Below are 16209 nucleotides of genomic sequence, written 5' to 3'. Positions count from 1 at the left end.
CCCAAGAACAGGGCCTCAGACTGTCACAGTAAGAGAAGGCCCTTACACTGACAGACAGTGATTTTGATTCTTTCTTATATATCTCTATAACTAGCGAAGTGATAAGAATACACTTAAATTCTTAGAGTATAGGCGTTTACAGACAGGCCTGAATATCTATATCCTAACACATAATACTATCCCACATAAGGGAGCATTTCTAAATTATAATAGTCTACAAAATACCACTATAGTGTTTACTTGGCCATGAACTGCAAGAGCCAGATAAGAAGGAAAACCCTGGAAAACTGACAAAAATACCATAATTCCAAATGGATTATTTTCACAAAATAACACAAGCAGCTCTCCGTGAGCCACACGCACAGGAGCGCGCCACCCAGAGGCTTCAGGGAGTACCACCCAGTCTTGCGCACCGCCTCCAAACTCTCGGGAGGCAGGTTGGGCAGTGCGGTCATGTGACCAGACCAACAGGCTCCTCGTCAGTCCCTCGCTGCTGCAGTTGATTGGAAGGTGACGTAGAACCAGCTGCGCCGCGGCCCTTCTGACGCACCTGGCTGGCGTCATCAGCCAGTCAGACTCGGGAGCTGGTTTGGGGGAGAGGCGGCGCGCGGTGCTGTTGCCCTTCCCGACCAGCCATGGCCACGGAGCGGGAGCCGGGCACGGCCAGCGAGGTAAGGGCGGGAAGGCGGCTCTGGGCCGCGCAGCCCCCCCCCTCATCCGTTACATAAGCGGGGGCCTGGTTACACCGCTGGCCCCGAGGCGCCCTATGCCGTTCCCGAGTCCCTGACAGCGGCGTCGGGGGAGCCCCCGAGAGAGTCACTAACCATCCCCGCGGAGCAGCCGCCCGGACCTGCCCCCGGGGGTCCATGTCCTGCACGGGGAGCCGGGTGGAAACCTCCCCCGGCGCTGGACTGCCCTGCGGACTCGTGTGCTCTGCAGCTCTGCCCTGGGGCGGGGGGGGGGGGAAGCAGCGGCGGCCTCAGCCTTGGCCCTGCGTGGGACGGGCTAAGGGGCTCCGAACTGGCCTTTGAGTCCAGTGGCTTTCTTTTTAAAGGGACCATCAACTTGAAATGATACTTTTGGTCTGAAAATACTTTACCTGCTGTTGCTGCAAGTACTCCACCGGTATTACTGCAGCTGAAAGGGAGCCGGGTCAGGGAGATACCTTGTCTTTAAGTTTTTCTTGTGCTTTTAACAGTTGTTTAGCCTTGATCTTACAATCAGATCCGTGCAGGTGAGCTCTGTGTGTGTGCAGAGCCATGTCCAGGTGTAGGGATTTGCTTATATATGGCTCTGATTGCAGTGGGAGAGGCAGGTCCTTTGCCTGTCATAAGTTTCACACTTTCTTTGTGAAGTCTTAGAACTTGTCTATATGGGAAAGTTATACTGGTGTAAGCTAAAGTGTGCATATAGATCTACTGGTATAACCTCCTGTGTGAACAATCTTATTCTGGTGTAAAGAAATGGCTCTTTTCTGCGTAGCTGGTGTTGCTTGGGAATGGGTTTAATTGATTCTGCAAACGCTCAAGCATGTATGACAGGTTTCAGAGTAGCAGCCGTGTTGTAATTTTACTCCTGATTAGTCCCAGTAGTGTTTGTCCCTGATTCTGCAGCTGGATCCATGCAACTGTTGACCTCTATGGCTCTCTGCATAGGCGTTGGGGTCTGCCTCCTCAGATCCAGTTGCAGGATTGAGATGTCAGTCCTGCAAAAACTTAAATACGTGCATAAGCCTTTACAGAATCAAGACTCTGTTGTTTGTGTGAGCCTTTCACGCAACATCAAGGAAGAGAGAAACTTTTATGAAAAGGAATATATATTTATGAAACCACAAATAAGTAGGAGAGTCAGGAGCTTATGTAGTAACTGAAACATCTTATTAATTTTTAAAGATGGTGTTTGTTCTAATTATCCCAAAGAATTAAAAACCTTTTGTGAGTATTTTGGGCAGCATAGGAAACTAAATTGTACGTGCTGATCTATATGTGAAATATACTTTTCTCCCAAAGCCCTGAAATAGTTATTTTTGTCAGATACTTGTGGAGGAGAGAAGCAAGTAATTCAGAGAAGTATATACAATATTAAGAGCATACTTAAAGGAAACTGCTTTAGAATGCTTCAAGTTCTTTGACTAAAATCAGTCTTTTTACCATTACAGCATTATCAGCAGGAAATGTATTTGAATAAGCATTCAGTGAATATATTGCACCAGTACCTTAAGAACCAAAATCTCATGTTAAGAGAGTAAACACACTGTAGGCATGGTGAAGTGTGTGTGTGTGTGAGAGAGAGAGAATATGTATGAAAGGAACCCATTACTTTTAAGAGTCAGCTATGCTATGGGATAGTCTTCTATTACATTCATTCTGTGAATAATGCCCCCTAGGTTGTGTGTCAAATATAAAATGTACATATATAACCAATATGGCACTAGATTCCATAGAGATCTCCCAGTCAGACTAAGATGTTCTTAAAATTAATGATCAACCCAAATTAAAAGTATTGTTATGGTTGGTATTATTTATGCCTTATTCATTTGTCTGGTAACTAAGCTTTAACTCCAAAAATAACTTGGATTTGTTTTTATACTCGTGTGTACATATTTCATGTCCTGTTTCTCACCAATGCAATCTATATTTTGTATTTAAATGGCCAGGATACATTTGACAACAGTTGAAGTGGACACACTTCCTGACAAACCCATGAAGCCAAGAATCCATATTATCTGTTGGGTTGTAAAAGCCTTAATCCTCAAATTTCCAGGTGCACACTTAACCACAAGAGGGTGCTCATGTGCATTCTAAACACTGAAATTACTGTCAGTGAAACATTTATATAAACAAGTCTCCATGTGCCCTTGCATGGATACAGCAGTTCATGAAGTTGACTTTGTTTTACTGCTTTAACAATGAGAACTAATAAAGCAAGTTATGCCACTGTCTTAGTTATGAAGACCTATATAATCAGCTTTAAAATGACTTACTGCATGTATTAGAATGAATGGAATTATGAAATAGTACTTTGTCCAAGCACAAACTATGAAGTGCAAGCAACAAGTAACATCAATAAATACATTCTGGTTTTAACTTTGGAGCCTCCTTTACATTCAGAAGGCCTCTTGAAGGCAGTAGTAGTCCAGCATGTGGAACACCTCCAAAATTGGGCATGTCAATATGAATATATTAGTGCTGTGACAATCTCATTAAAAAGATGTAGAATTTAATGTTTGATCCATATTTTTTAAAAAGTATGCTTATAGTCAGTCACACTTACTGTACCTTTGGAGACAGCTTTTACAATAATGCTAATAATCTGCTGAGATGATTAGTCACTTAATCAGTATAATCTGAAAATGGAATATTCTTATTTTTGCATCTCACATGTTAAGCAGGATCCTAGCATTTTTGTAATGTAGCTTTCTTTTGTGTATTTTCTGTTAAATGTAGGCATTATGTGGAAATAACTTTCCAAAGCAATCAAATCTTTGCTGTTTATTGTTTTCCCCTTCACTTTCCTTCTGAGAATTTTGTTGTTTCACAGCTATTAGTATTATTATTAGAACAAGTGAACAAACTAGCTCTTTCTTGTGCAGTTTTGCTCTCCCAGAGAAAAGGTTGGTTCCCCTCTACCCCACTTACTTTTGGTTCATCTCAAAATGCATGTATCCAAAAAACATTTTGTTTCTCAGGGCTTCAGGTTCTCAGCAGATGTCAAACCGTTTGTCCCAAAATACACGACAGTCACTGTGGCATGGTCAGAACCCTCAGAAGCATGCGTCTTTCCTACTACATACTACCCATGTGTTCAGGAACAATCTGTGGATAAGTATGTATTTTTCTGAATCTCATATGGGTAATTTTAACCTTCTAGTGCCTTGACTTTGACTACTTTTTCAAAATTGCAGTAGGAGCCTCTAATGCTTTAATTCTTCTAACTGTAGTAGTGCTTGCCCAATGGTTTAGACTTCTACATTGCTCTCTGAGTGATACAGATTTGGTACCTAGGTTGTTGATCCCAAAGACCTGGTATTGTGGAGTCACTAGAGAAGGACAAGGAAGAGTCGTGTTGCTCTGCAGTGCCTAATCTAGCTGATTCAGATGTGGTGTTTGGCTCTGGAAGGAATCACATTCAGTCCTGGGGTAGAAGAATGATAGCTATTGTTTCTCCCATCCATATAATAGCCTATGTATAGAAGGGGAAGGGAGGACCCTTGAGAATGGGGAAGGGGGAGCCTCTCCAAATGCCTTCCTTCTAGATATAAGGAATCTTCACGGTCCTTCCTTGGTGCTCTCCCCCCCACCCAAAAAAAACCAAACAAACAAAAAAACAACTTATTTTAAAAGGTAAACCTAGTAAGAATAAGATACACTTGCAAAAAAACCCCAAACAAATCTATTTTCAATGTAGCAGTTTTCAGGATTTCCAAAAGTAGATTTTACTAAATGGATTGTTAATGCTGTATATTAGGATAAGAAAAAAACAACAATTAGAAGGGTTGGGTTTGATATTCAGTAAGTGTCCTAACTTTTTTATTAGTTTCTCAGAATGGTAAGCATTGGTTTCATTTTAGGCATAATTGCAGTGTCCTGCAACTCATTTATTGCCTTAAAAAAACCCCAAAGATTGTGTTCTTTTTTTTTATGCCTTAACTGACTTTTCCCACGGGCGATCTCAGAATTGTGACAACATTTCCTTTGTATGCAGCCTGTATTTTGGATTGTTCTGATCCATTTAATGATGAGCTGAATTGAAGTCTGATTTATGACAGAATATAATATAATTAAAGACATAGTGAGAAGCACCAATATTGTGATTAAGGTTGCATTGTTGGGGACTTAAGTCAGAAAATGAAGGTTAATGGTTGATACACTATTGTGCATATTTCTCCATATAAATTAGGATAGGCTGAAGTCAAAACAACTCTTACTACCAGAGAGAGAGCATTTCTTCTTTTGTATTGCATATCTGAAGTATCTGCTTATTACAGAATTGAACAGATATATGAAAATAGGAAAACATCAGGCTTATAAACTCTGGCCACACTAAACTGGTTTTTAAAATTGGATATGCATAAGCTAACATTTGTTTGCTCAAATTGAGACTGTCACCACTAGCTGTTCACTTTACATCTGTAAATGTAATTTCTGTGGGAAATGTGTCTTCACTTTCAGAGGCCCGCTTAGAATTTGGCATGATCTGGGTGGTGGAGCCCTTACTGATATCAATTTAGAAAATGTTTCCTTTTCCTCTTTTTTTTTTTTAAACTTTCAGATACGTTGAATTTGCGCAAGTTGTATTTAAGGCTTCCTTTAGCCACTAAGCACAACCCAAATATCTACCATCTAAGCCAGTGGTTCCCAAACTTGTTCCTCCACTTGGGCAGGGAAAGCCCCTGCCGGGCCGAGCCAGTTTATTTACCTGCCGCGTCCACAGGTTCGGCCGATCGCAGCTCCGAGTGGCCGCGGTTTGCTGCTCCAGGCCAATGGGAGCTGCTGGAAGTGGCGCGGGCTGAGAGACAAACTGGCCGCCGCTTCCAGCAGCTCCCATTGGCCTGGAGCAGCAAACCGCGGCCACTGGGAGCCGTGATTGGCCGAACCTGCGGATGCGGCAGGTAAACAAACCAGCTCGGCCCGGCAGGGGCTTTCCTTGCACAAGTGGCGGAACAAGTTTGGGAACCACTGATCTAAGCACCTTTTACTATAGTGTTTTATTGGGATAAATTCTGTCCTACAGAGTACTATATTTATACTCCTGTTTTTAAACTGTATTTTAAAAGAAGTTTCAGTACTTCATATTCCTTTTATTGTAGCGAAGTGCATTCGCACACATCTCTTAGTTGTATTACACTTTCAGTCCTCTCTGTCTTTTAGTTTAAGCTCACTCTTTACCACAAGGAAGTCTGGCAAAATAATAAAGAACTTTCCATCAACTGTTAAAGCTGAAATAGGGAAGTATAACTTTAAGTAAAGCAGAATAGTTTTGAAACTCAGTAACAAATATTTTATAGGTAGAATCATTGTGGTTTTTGAATTTTAAATAACCATTATAAAAGTTTAACTGTAAAAAGGAGAGAAACATTAATATTTTAATCATGTTTGAGGAAAAACTTGAATTTTATAGTTAAAACTCTTATCTAGAAAGCAGTGAGTAAATACTTAATTGAAATTATGGACAATGCTTTTCTTGCAAAATATTATGCCTGCCTTGATATTGAACAAAATCTTCAACTAAGGAATGGTGTATTTATTTAGGCCACAGATGTGTGCAGAAGATGTGTCCTGGAATGGTGCTTCATCTCTTTCTCAATATATATCTGGTAGCGTTATGGGATATACTCCACTTGGTGAATACTCCAGCTCGCTGTCTTCATCCGATGCTGCACCAAATATGTACTCACTAGCCAGTGCACGGTGTAATTATAACAACTCTCAACACTACAGTCATTCCAGGATAGTTAATGAATGTGCCGAACAAATTTGTCCAGTCAGACAGGAGACTAGAAAGACTTCTAAGGTAGGTGAATAACCTCTTCTGTGAGCTTTAAAATGAATAATCACTATTTGTTCACTATTGCTACTACAACAGCATTTAGAGAGGTTTCAGAGTAACAGCCGTGTTAGTCTGTATTTGCAAAAAGAAAAGGAGGACTTGTGGCACCTTAGAGACTAACCAATTTATTTGAGCATGAGCTTTCGTGAGCTATAGCTCACTTCATCGGATGCATACCGTGGAAACTGCAGCAGACATTATATACACACAGAGATCATGAAACAATACCTCCTCCCACCCCACTGTCCTGCTGGTAATAGCTTATCTAAAGTGATCATCAAGTTGGGCCATTTCCAGCACAAATCCAGATTTTCTCACCCTCCACCCCCCCCCCCCACACACACAAACTCACTCTCCTGCTGGTAATAGCCCATCCAAAGTGACAGCTCTCTTCACAATGTGCATGATAATCAAGGTGGGCCATTTCCTGCACAAATCCAGGTTCTCTTACCCCCCCCCCTTTTTTTTTCTGGGGACACACACACAAACTCACTCTCCTGCTGGCAATAGCTCATCCAAACTGACGACTCTCCAAGTTTAAATCCAAGTTTAACCAGAACGTCTGGGGGGGGAGGGTTAGGAAAAAACAAGGGGAAATAGGCTGTGCAGTTTCCACGGTATGCATCCGATGAAGTGAGCTGTAGCTCACGAAAGCTCATGCTCAAATAAATTGGTTAGTCTCTAAGGTGCCACAAGTCCTCCTTTAGCATTTAGAGAGATGTTATTAGCAGTAATATAGACTAGATTTAGATTTTTGTAGCAGCAAGATTTTTTTTTTTTTACAGAATCGAAGACCAGTAGAAGTATTTCTATGAAACTCTTACAATTCAAGTATGCACAATATTTTAAAATTCCACATCTTTTATTTGTCAAAATAACACAATATAATCAAGCCAGTTTCAATTAGTTTAATTTATTTCAAAATACCTGTCGTCAAGTACATCTAACAATACAGACCCCAAAAAGGATTCAGGAAATGTTTTCTGACAAATAGATTCCTTACTAGGCATACTAATACAGAACTGTGAGTAATAGTTCATTTAAACTGTGATACAGAAATGTATTTCCTGCACCCCTCAGAAGTAGTACAAAAGCTTGGGGGAGTCAGGGTAACGGAGGAGCTGAGTTGCTGGGAAAGAGGCAGGAAGTGAACCTGGAGCCTCGTTGGGTGGGAGTAGTATGGAACAGGTTTTTTTTTTGGTTTTGTTTTTTTTGGTGGGTTTTGGGAGGGCGGGGGATTGTTAGGGAGCCTCCCCCATGCAGACCCTGGCTGACCCCTAGCCTCTCCCATTCAGTCAGGTACATCTGCCCTGTCCCAGTACCTCCATTTAGCCAGGCATATCTGCATATGGCCCCTCACCCCCACTCACATTCAGCTCCTGGTTCAATGTTGTTACCCCACTAGCTTCCGTGTCTCAACCCCAGTCTGTTCCCACCACTAGCCTTTCTGAATCCCAGTCTGAGTGAGCCTCCCAGCAGCCCTGTGTGCCCTGCTCTGTTCACCCTCCCCCATGCCTCATGCCTGATTACCTGGCTCTGTGGGCAGGGTGCTGTGAGGAAGGCAGCCTCTGGCCTATGAGCCAGTTGCTCTCTCTTCTGGCACCACATCAGACCCTGGTGGGTGAAAGGTTTAATTATAGTGCAACCCCTTTCATGGCTTCCCTTAGCCTCCTTGTCAGAATCAGTTCTTCTGCAGGAGGAAAAATCTGTGGTGGACATTAATTCTGCACTTGCACGGTGGTGCAGAATTCCCCAAGGAGTAATATATATTTGAACAAATAAACACGTCTCTGAACTGAGTTGTCAATTCTCCCAGTATTTTTGTGAGTTGCCACTTCTTTTGTGGCATTAAAATTGTCCTCTTACCATATCGCCAGAAATTCTTGGTGGGTATCTCAAGGTTTCTGACTGAGGTTAAAGAGATACTGCAGTTCTTGCTGCATCCATCAAAGGCCACAGGTAGGAGACTAAATAGCGGGGTTTGGATATCCGTTCCAGCTGCCACCAGCATAGGCTGCTGCTCTCTTTTTTTGACCTGCAAAACGAATCTCTATTTCCTTACTTGTGCTCACTGTAACTAGAGCTAAGCAAATAATCGATTTTTCTGGTTTGGAGGCCAAACCAAAAAATCTGAAATGTTTTTCGACTGAGATTGAAATTTTTCTCACCCAAAAACTTGAAAAAATTTAGTTTCAGAAAATACCACCACACCATGTTTCCAAAAAGAAACTTGCTTCCCAGCACTGGCAGTTGCTAAGTGAAATTAGCATTCTTTTCAATTTCAGCTACTGCAGCAGAGCAATAGCAGTGGTGAAAATGATAAGAATGTCATTTTCTCTCAGCAGCTGCTGGTGCTCCCTGGCTCCCAAACAGCCCCACCATGCATATTGCCTAGGGCTTCCAGATTCCCAGCCCTGCTTGGACAGTCCACATGGCACCACTGCCATAGACCCTGGGATGCTGACCCCGGGCATCTAGGCTTCTGGGTCTGAGGCAGTGAAGCTGGAAGCTCTAAGATCCCTGGCTTGAGTTGGAGTTCTCAGGCCTGCAGACTCCCTGCTGCAGAGCCAGGAGCTGAGTCCCAGGTCAAGATGGGGCTCCCATGGTAGGGTGGGCATTTGACCAGTCCAAAAATAACTCGTCAAATATTTAAAGCAGTAATTTATTGGAACAGTAATGAAAAGAGTAAGACTTTATGGTCTCCAGTAGGCCTAGACTTAGCCTTAGAGTCTTATCCCTAATTGCAAAAAACAAGTTACTTAAATGAGTTGTTTTAACTCGGAAAAATGCAAAACACAATGAAATCAAGTTCTAAAAAAATGAAAGAATGGCACCAGATGCTAGGCCGCTGCCTACATCAAGGCATCACTGGAATATTTGACCATGGTTAATAAAAGCAGGTCAACTGACCAGCTTGCTAAGCCTGTCCCATAGTTTCCAGGCTCTCTGATGCAGAGCTAAGAGCCTAGAAGTCATGCAAACCCTGGCTCAGCTGGGTCTTCCAGGGCTGCCCTGGAGCTGCAGACTCTGGAAACTCAAGCCACGACTCCAGGGGGTTGCAGACAGTTTTCTGCAGAGCTGCTGTGGACCCTAAAATGCTGACTCTAGATTCGGGGAAATGATTCAGACCACAAAATCGACATTTTTCTGACCAACTCTCACTGTAACAAGCATGGGACATGTAATCTGTGAGACAAGTGGAGAAGCAGGTGAGCAAGGATAGTAAAGTGGGGGACCAAGAGGTGTAAAGGTGATCCAAAGAGTGTGTATGGTTCCCTTTCCCTGCAGGAAGTCAACTCTGCTGCACACTCTTAAGAATTGGCAAGGGAAATATGGAAGGGAGAAGAAGGTGGACTGCAGCAGTATCAAGAGTCTGGGGGACAGAGATTGGCAGGAGTCAGAGGTAGTGCTTTGGTAGAAGGAGAGCTGAGCAGAGCCACTCTCCATGGATGGTGAAAAAGGTGTTGAGCAGGGGACTATGTCCTTGAGTGGAGCAGGACAGGGCAATGGCCAGCTGAAGTAGAGCGAGGTACCCATTGGAGGGAAGGGCCTACAGAAGGGAAGGCATAGAGGAGGGAGCTGAGATTAGTGTTTGGAGAAGGATGCCCCCATCAATGAAAGAAAAATGGAGGCAGTCTTCCAGTCTATGGAGATTTTTTATTTGTGCATTTTAAGATGAATTTCCTGAAATCCTGAGGAAGGAAGGCAAGTCCCCAAAAAAGTTTACACATGTTTTAAAAAACCAAAGAAAAACTGCCACAAAACAGCATGATGTTAAGCCATTCTCTTGATGATTTTGGTCTGTTGTGATTTTTGAACTTGTTAGGTTAGCAGTTTTGCAGGCAGCATGCAACTCAGACTGCCTGTCCTGAAATTGCATCCACATAGCTTTCAGAGTAACAGCCGTGTTAGTCTGTATTCGCAAAAAGAAAAGGAGTACTTGTGGCACCTTAGAGACTAACCAATTTATTTGAGCATGAGCTTTCGTGAGCTACAGATCACTTCATCGGATGCATACTGTGGAAGCTCATGCTCAAATAAATTGGTTAGTCTCTAAGGTGCCACAAGTACTCCTTTTCTTTTTGCATCCACATAGCTGGCCTCTTGCGCCAGTGCTGAGCCCTGCTGACTCCAGTAAAACCCTGTCTTTGTGCGGTAGCCCACCCATGTAGATACAGTTGCAGGATCAGAGCCTAAGTATGCATTAGCATGAAGTGTCATGAGAACCTCAAGGTCCAATTGATTACAAATAAGTGGACTAATGTAGTTTTGTTGTCCAAACTGTGAGACATGCAAAAACTAAATAGCAGAAATAACAAAATGTAAATCAGATTTAATAATCTAAGAAGTTCCTCTGATTTTTATTGGTCCTCAAACTGTGTTGGTTATTTTAGTACTAATTTAAAGTCCAAACTCTTAAGGTTATTCTAGTTAAGTATAACTTAAGTTATGGTAATGGAAATATAGTGATCTGACCAAGTGTAACTAAAAAATCTTCCGGAAAGGTTTTCATTTATTCAATTGTTTCTTATTCAATTGCCAATTCATTGTTTCTTACAGAGGAGATCAAAAGGCGATGAGCAGAAATTGGGCAATAAAAGGCTTGATGGAAGTGAGTCATCAGACAGAACAGCAAATAGAAGTTCACTTCTTACTTCTGTGTACGGCAGAGATGCTTTGAAACCAGGTACAGGTGCTAATATGTGGCTTAGTTAAAATATATGCAGTAGAAATTATAATTGTTAATTATTTAGTAGTTTCTAGTTTAGTGTGACTATATGTTTCTGAATCTCGAGGTGCCAAGTCAAGGGGTATGGGGAGAATACTTCTTCGAGTGACTCCCTTTTTGAGAGAGGACCATGAATAACCTTATTTGCTGACTCCACAACATAAGGTAGATTGATATGAAGAACTTCCTAGGCAAGCAACTTCTCCTAGGTTCACTGTTAAATTATTCTTTCTGCATCTTTATTATAATGATTAGTGTACCAATATCTTCAAAATGAGATATCGTTGACCTAAAACTATTCTATTACAATCAGTGTGCTTGGATATCATGACATTTGAGGTGACATAAAAATCTGGGTATAATTTAGTGATAGTTGGCTTCTTTGACTTTACATGTTTTAATTAGACAGGTCTCATAAAGCCATGAACTGGAAATCAAAACAGATTCCAAAAACCGAGTCTCTTCCAAAACCTGCTTTTGAAGTTACCCTTTCGGATTTCCCTAAGTTGCAGAGTCTGGGAAACAATGATGTAGTGGACCTACAAAAACATAAATGGGGACCGTTATGCTCAACTGAAGGCAATACTGCACTCTTGAGACAACCAGTGAGAACACAGACTTCTGCTTTGGTGACCACAGAGGTTAGTTGATGTTTGTACTTTGGAGCCTTGTAGAGTATTTCATAAAATGACTTGTTTAGTGATTCATTAAACCACTTGTGTCATCAGTAGGGTGATTAAGTAATACAAGAACAAGGGGCTGCCAAATGAAATTAATAGGTAGCAGTTTAAAAACAAACACGAAGTATTTTTTCACACAATGCACTGTCAACCTCTGGAACTCCTTGCCAGAGGGTGTTTTGAAAGCCAGTACTATAACAGGGTTCAAAAGGGAGCTAGATAAATCCATGGAAGATAGGTCCATCGATGGACCTATTAGCCAGGATGGGCAGGAATGGTGTCCCTAGCCTCTGTTTACCAGAAGCTGGGACTCGGTTACAAGGCATGGATCACTTGATGATAACCTGTCTGTTCATTCCGTTTGTGGCACCTGCCATTGGCCACTGTTAGAGGACAGGATACTGGGCTTGATGGACCTTTGGTTTGACCCAGTATGGCCATTCTTACGTTCTTATGTAATTCTCCCCCAAGGAGTTCGGTCACAAATTTAATTAATGCATTATTTTTTTAACGAGCGTTATCAGTATGGAAGCACGTCCTCTAGAATGGTGGCCAAAGCATGAAGGGGCATATGAATATTTAGCATATCTGCACGTAAATACCTTGCAATGCCACTACAAAAGTGCCATGCAAATGCCTGTTCTCACTTTCTGGTGACATTGTAAATAAGAAGCGGGCAGCATTCTCTCCACTGTAAACAAACTTGTTTGTCTTAATGATTGGCTGAACAAGAAGTAGGACTGAGTTGACTTGTAAAACTTCAGCACCTACATTGTTTTGTTTTTGACTGCAGTTATGTAACAGAAAAAAATCTACATTTGTAAGTTACACTTTCATGACAAAGATTGCACTACAGTACTTGTATGAGATGAATTGAAAAATACTATTTCTTTTGTTTATCATTTTTACACTGAAAATATTTTTAATAAAAAATAATATACACTTTGATTTCAGTTACAACACAGAATACAATATATGAAAATGTAAAAAAAAAATCCAAAATATTTATTTAATAAATTTAAATTGGTATTCTGTTGTTTAACAGTGCAGTTAAAAGTGTGATTAATCATGATTAATTTTTTTAATCTCAACTGATTTTTTTAGTTAAGCTCATGAGTTAACAGCCATTAATTGACAGTCCTACTTATTAGCAACTGATGGATAACAGCAACCCCTCAGGTGCCAGCAAAAAGTTGCTAATAAGTTGAATCTATCATAGTAAGATGCTTCAGTAGCTCATCCCCTCCTTGTTCCCTCCAGCTACTTTCTTACGCGGGGGCGGGGGGGGGGGAAATAAGGCAACAACCACCACCTCTGTGCAAGGCATTGCCTGTCGATTAATGACTAACTGGCATCAGCTTCAGCCAGTCATTAATTACCAGGAAATGCTCTGCATCTCATTTTTATTGCTAAAGTAAAGTAAGTCTGTGTTCTGATTTGCATTTCGTTCACATAATTGCTGGAGCCTGAGAGCAGGAGTGTCATGGAACCTTTTATGCCAGATCTCCACTGGCAGGAGGTATTCTCAGGGTGCCATTTCTACCCCCTTTTAAAGATGCTTTTTTACTAATTGAATGGTATAAAAGGGTCTTGGTATAGTTGCAGAATATAATCGGGCCCAGTGATTCTGTTCCAGATGAGTCTAAAAAGTTATGTACATTTGGGAGTCTTCTGTATTTAAGAATACAAAACAATATGTTGTTGCTTTGTAGAATGAAGCTTCCATGGAAAAGAAAGCTGTATCAAAAATTTATACAGAAGCAGGTTCAGTTTCCTCTTCACTTGATACTAGAGGTAAGTGCTGGAGAAACCCCAAAATATCTGCCACTTATTGGGTTTGAATTGACTCTGCATCTCCTTAATATAAAAGTTACAGTAGTGCTGAATGCTTCTTGAGAATAAAATAAATGTGCACGTTTTAAAAATAAAAACCTACAATGTGAAAACTAACCAGTGAGAGATAATGAAGCAAACTTGAAACCAATTTCTCCTTCACTGAAGTGTCTGTGTGGCTTGAGGGGACACTTAACTTGAGTAATTGTTTTAATTGCTATGTAAATATCTTGACTTATCACAAACTACTTCCAAAATATATGTAAATAATGGATTTCTAATGCAGCGAGAGTTCTTAGTTTGTAGCAGATCTCTAGGTTTAAAGTTAAAAATTCACTTTTAAAAAGCAAAAATGGCAAAAGGAAAATTGTTCTTAGCAAACCACTTTGCATTGAAAATGCATTCATTTTTCTTTTAGGGCTTAGGTCTCCTCAGATTTTATGTATAAGCTTATCTTGTAGGGTTAAGAATATTTTATGGTAATGTATCAGTTTTTATGTTTCAAAACTATATCCATTTGTATTGCAGCATAAATATCTGCTCTCTCAATTAACCGCAAGTTGTTAACGGGTGTATATAGAATTCACAAGCTAATTGTCCCATTTTTGTCTGTGATGTCATGGACGTTTAAAGAGTAGTGCTGATGTACTTATTCCTGTGCTGCTGCTTTTTTTTTTTTTTTTTAATTAAGAGAAATTATCAGGTATTGAAGTATTTGAAGTCTAGTGATCTTTGACTTCTGATGTTAAGAGTACTCCAAGTTTAGAGCTTTGCTTTCTATTAAAAAAAAGATCAGTAGCAAATTACAAGTACCCTTAACAACATTTAGTAAACCTTGATAAGCAAACTTGTTTTGAGTGGTTGACTACCTGGTTGTTAGTAGCTGTCTTCTTTCACTGGCTGGCTGAGTCCTTGCCATTACAAGTATATTTCATGCTGTCTTGCAGATAAAATGGATCCAATTCAGACTTCACTGTCTGTTTCTGTGGCTGCAGGGCAGTGTCTTGAGAGGAGAAATGCAAGGTCTTCGCTGCTTGAATTTGGGACAGTCTCTCTCTCTTCCCTTCTCCCTTCCCCCCCCCCCCCCCCGAGATGGCAGAAGTGTTGTGAATACTTTTTTGTCATGAGCTGTGCTCTGGACTCGTGTTCCTTGCTGGCTGAAGGCCAGGATGAAAAATCTGGCTCAATTTATTGGCAGAGGTCATCAGTGCCTACTTTAGGGAGAATAGAATGCTAGCTTCTGCTAAAGAAATAGCCAACTATCAGCAGTATCATCCAGTATTGTGGCAAGACAGTTCTGAATATATGGCTGCCTCAGATCTCCTTGATGCAATCTCAGTACAGACTTGAGCACAGGAACTGGTAGCACTACTAGATGAACTCATGTCTATGCTGATATTAAATCTATCTCTGCCTTTGATCCATTGATTGTGAGGTGTTGATGCCTTGTCTCTGAACCCCAGCAGGAGTAGATGGGTAATTTTGTTCTTATGGTCCATGTTGTCTCTCCTCTATTGAATAGGTAAGTGTTGCCTATTATGGAAGGCAGTTGAAGGGTTTGAGTTGCTCTCGCCCAGCCCAGCCAGTGCTGTCAAGATATCTGTTCAAATGTCTTGGTATAGTAGGGTAGACAAGGGAGGTAAGATGGTAATGTTTATTGGACCAATTTCTGTTGGTGAGAGAGAGAAGCTTTCGAACCACACAGAGCTGTGTGGCTTGAAAGCTTGGACTTGTCTATGCTTACATTTTATAGCGCTCTAACTTGCTGGCTCAGGGGTATGCAAAATCACCCCCCTGAGTGCAGCAAGTGTGAGCGCTTTAAAGCGCTAGTGTAGAGAGGCTTCAAGCACTGGCAGCTCTCGGAGCTAATCTCCTTATGGAGGTGGATTACCAGGAGCGCTTGCAGTTGCGTGCGACCACACTCTCACTTCAAAGTGCTGCTGCGGGAGCCTTCCCACAACAGCGCTTCGAAGTTTCCAACGTAGCCATGCCCCTTGTGTCTCTCACCAACAGAAGTTGGTCCAATAAAGGATATTGCCTCACCCACCTTATCTCTCTAATATCCTGGGACTGACACAACTACATCAATACTGTATACAACATTGATATGGTTGGGACATGGATAAGAGCTAGCTGGCTGAAGTTCAGCCCAGATAAGACTGAGGTAGTATTGGTAGTTTGAGTGAGTGGGAGAAGGGAGCTGCTGGCAGGAGGTTCTTAGTGTGAGGATTCCTACTTCTCTTTGACTCTCAGGGCACTCTTGAACCTTATTTCTTTATCAGGGCTATTGTGGGGTAAGGGGTGATGAGGTGGTATTTAAAACAGAGTTATGTTGGGGTGTTCGGTTTCTCATTTTGGCTTTATGGTGGCTGTTTATAGTTTTGTTTTTTTTTTTGTTTTTTTTTTAAATCGAACACT

At 41.4% G+C, this 16209-nt stretch overlaps 1 protein-coding gene across 3 annotated transcripts in view; it reads left to right on the top strand.

Moving 5' to 3' along the window:
- Positions 1–518: 518 nt before the first annotated feature.
- The window catches only part of SECISBP2 (SECIS binding protein 2), a 57904-nt gene continuing 42213 nt past the window's right edge, over positions 519–16209 (top strand). Inside the window, exons 1-6 of one of the 3 annotated variants that reach the window (XM_073344908.2) lie at positions 519–671; positions 3689–3825; positions 6252–6513; positions 11110–11236; positions 11684–11919; positions 13671–13752. In XM_073344908.2, coding sequence (XP_073201009.1) covers positions 636–671; positions 3689–3825; positions 6252–6513; positions 11110–11236; positions 11684–11919; positions 13671–13752 — 880 coding nt within the window. In that variant the 5' untranslated portion in view covers positions 519–635. The remainder of the gene's footprint in view (positions 672–3688; positions 3826–6251; positions 6514–11109; positions 11237–11683; positions 11920–13670; positions 13753–16209) is intronic. The other 2 variants (XM_073344907.2, XM_073344906.2) reach the window with 2 other exon arrangements.

Source organism: Lepidochelys kempii, chromosome 5 (assembly GCF_965140285.1).
Source record: "Lepidochelys kempii isolate rLepKem1 chromosome 5, rLepKem1.hap1, whole genome shotgun sequence".
NCBI classification, from domain to species: domain Eukaryota; kingdom Metazoa; phylum Chordata; order Testudines; family Cheloniidae; genus Lepidochelys; species Lepidochelys kempii.
The sequence above is the reverse complement of the archived record's forward strand: the minus strand, read 5'-3'. Positions and strand labels throughout refer to the sequence as shown.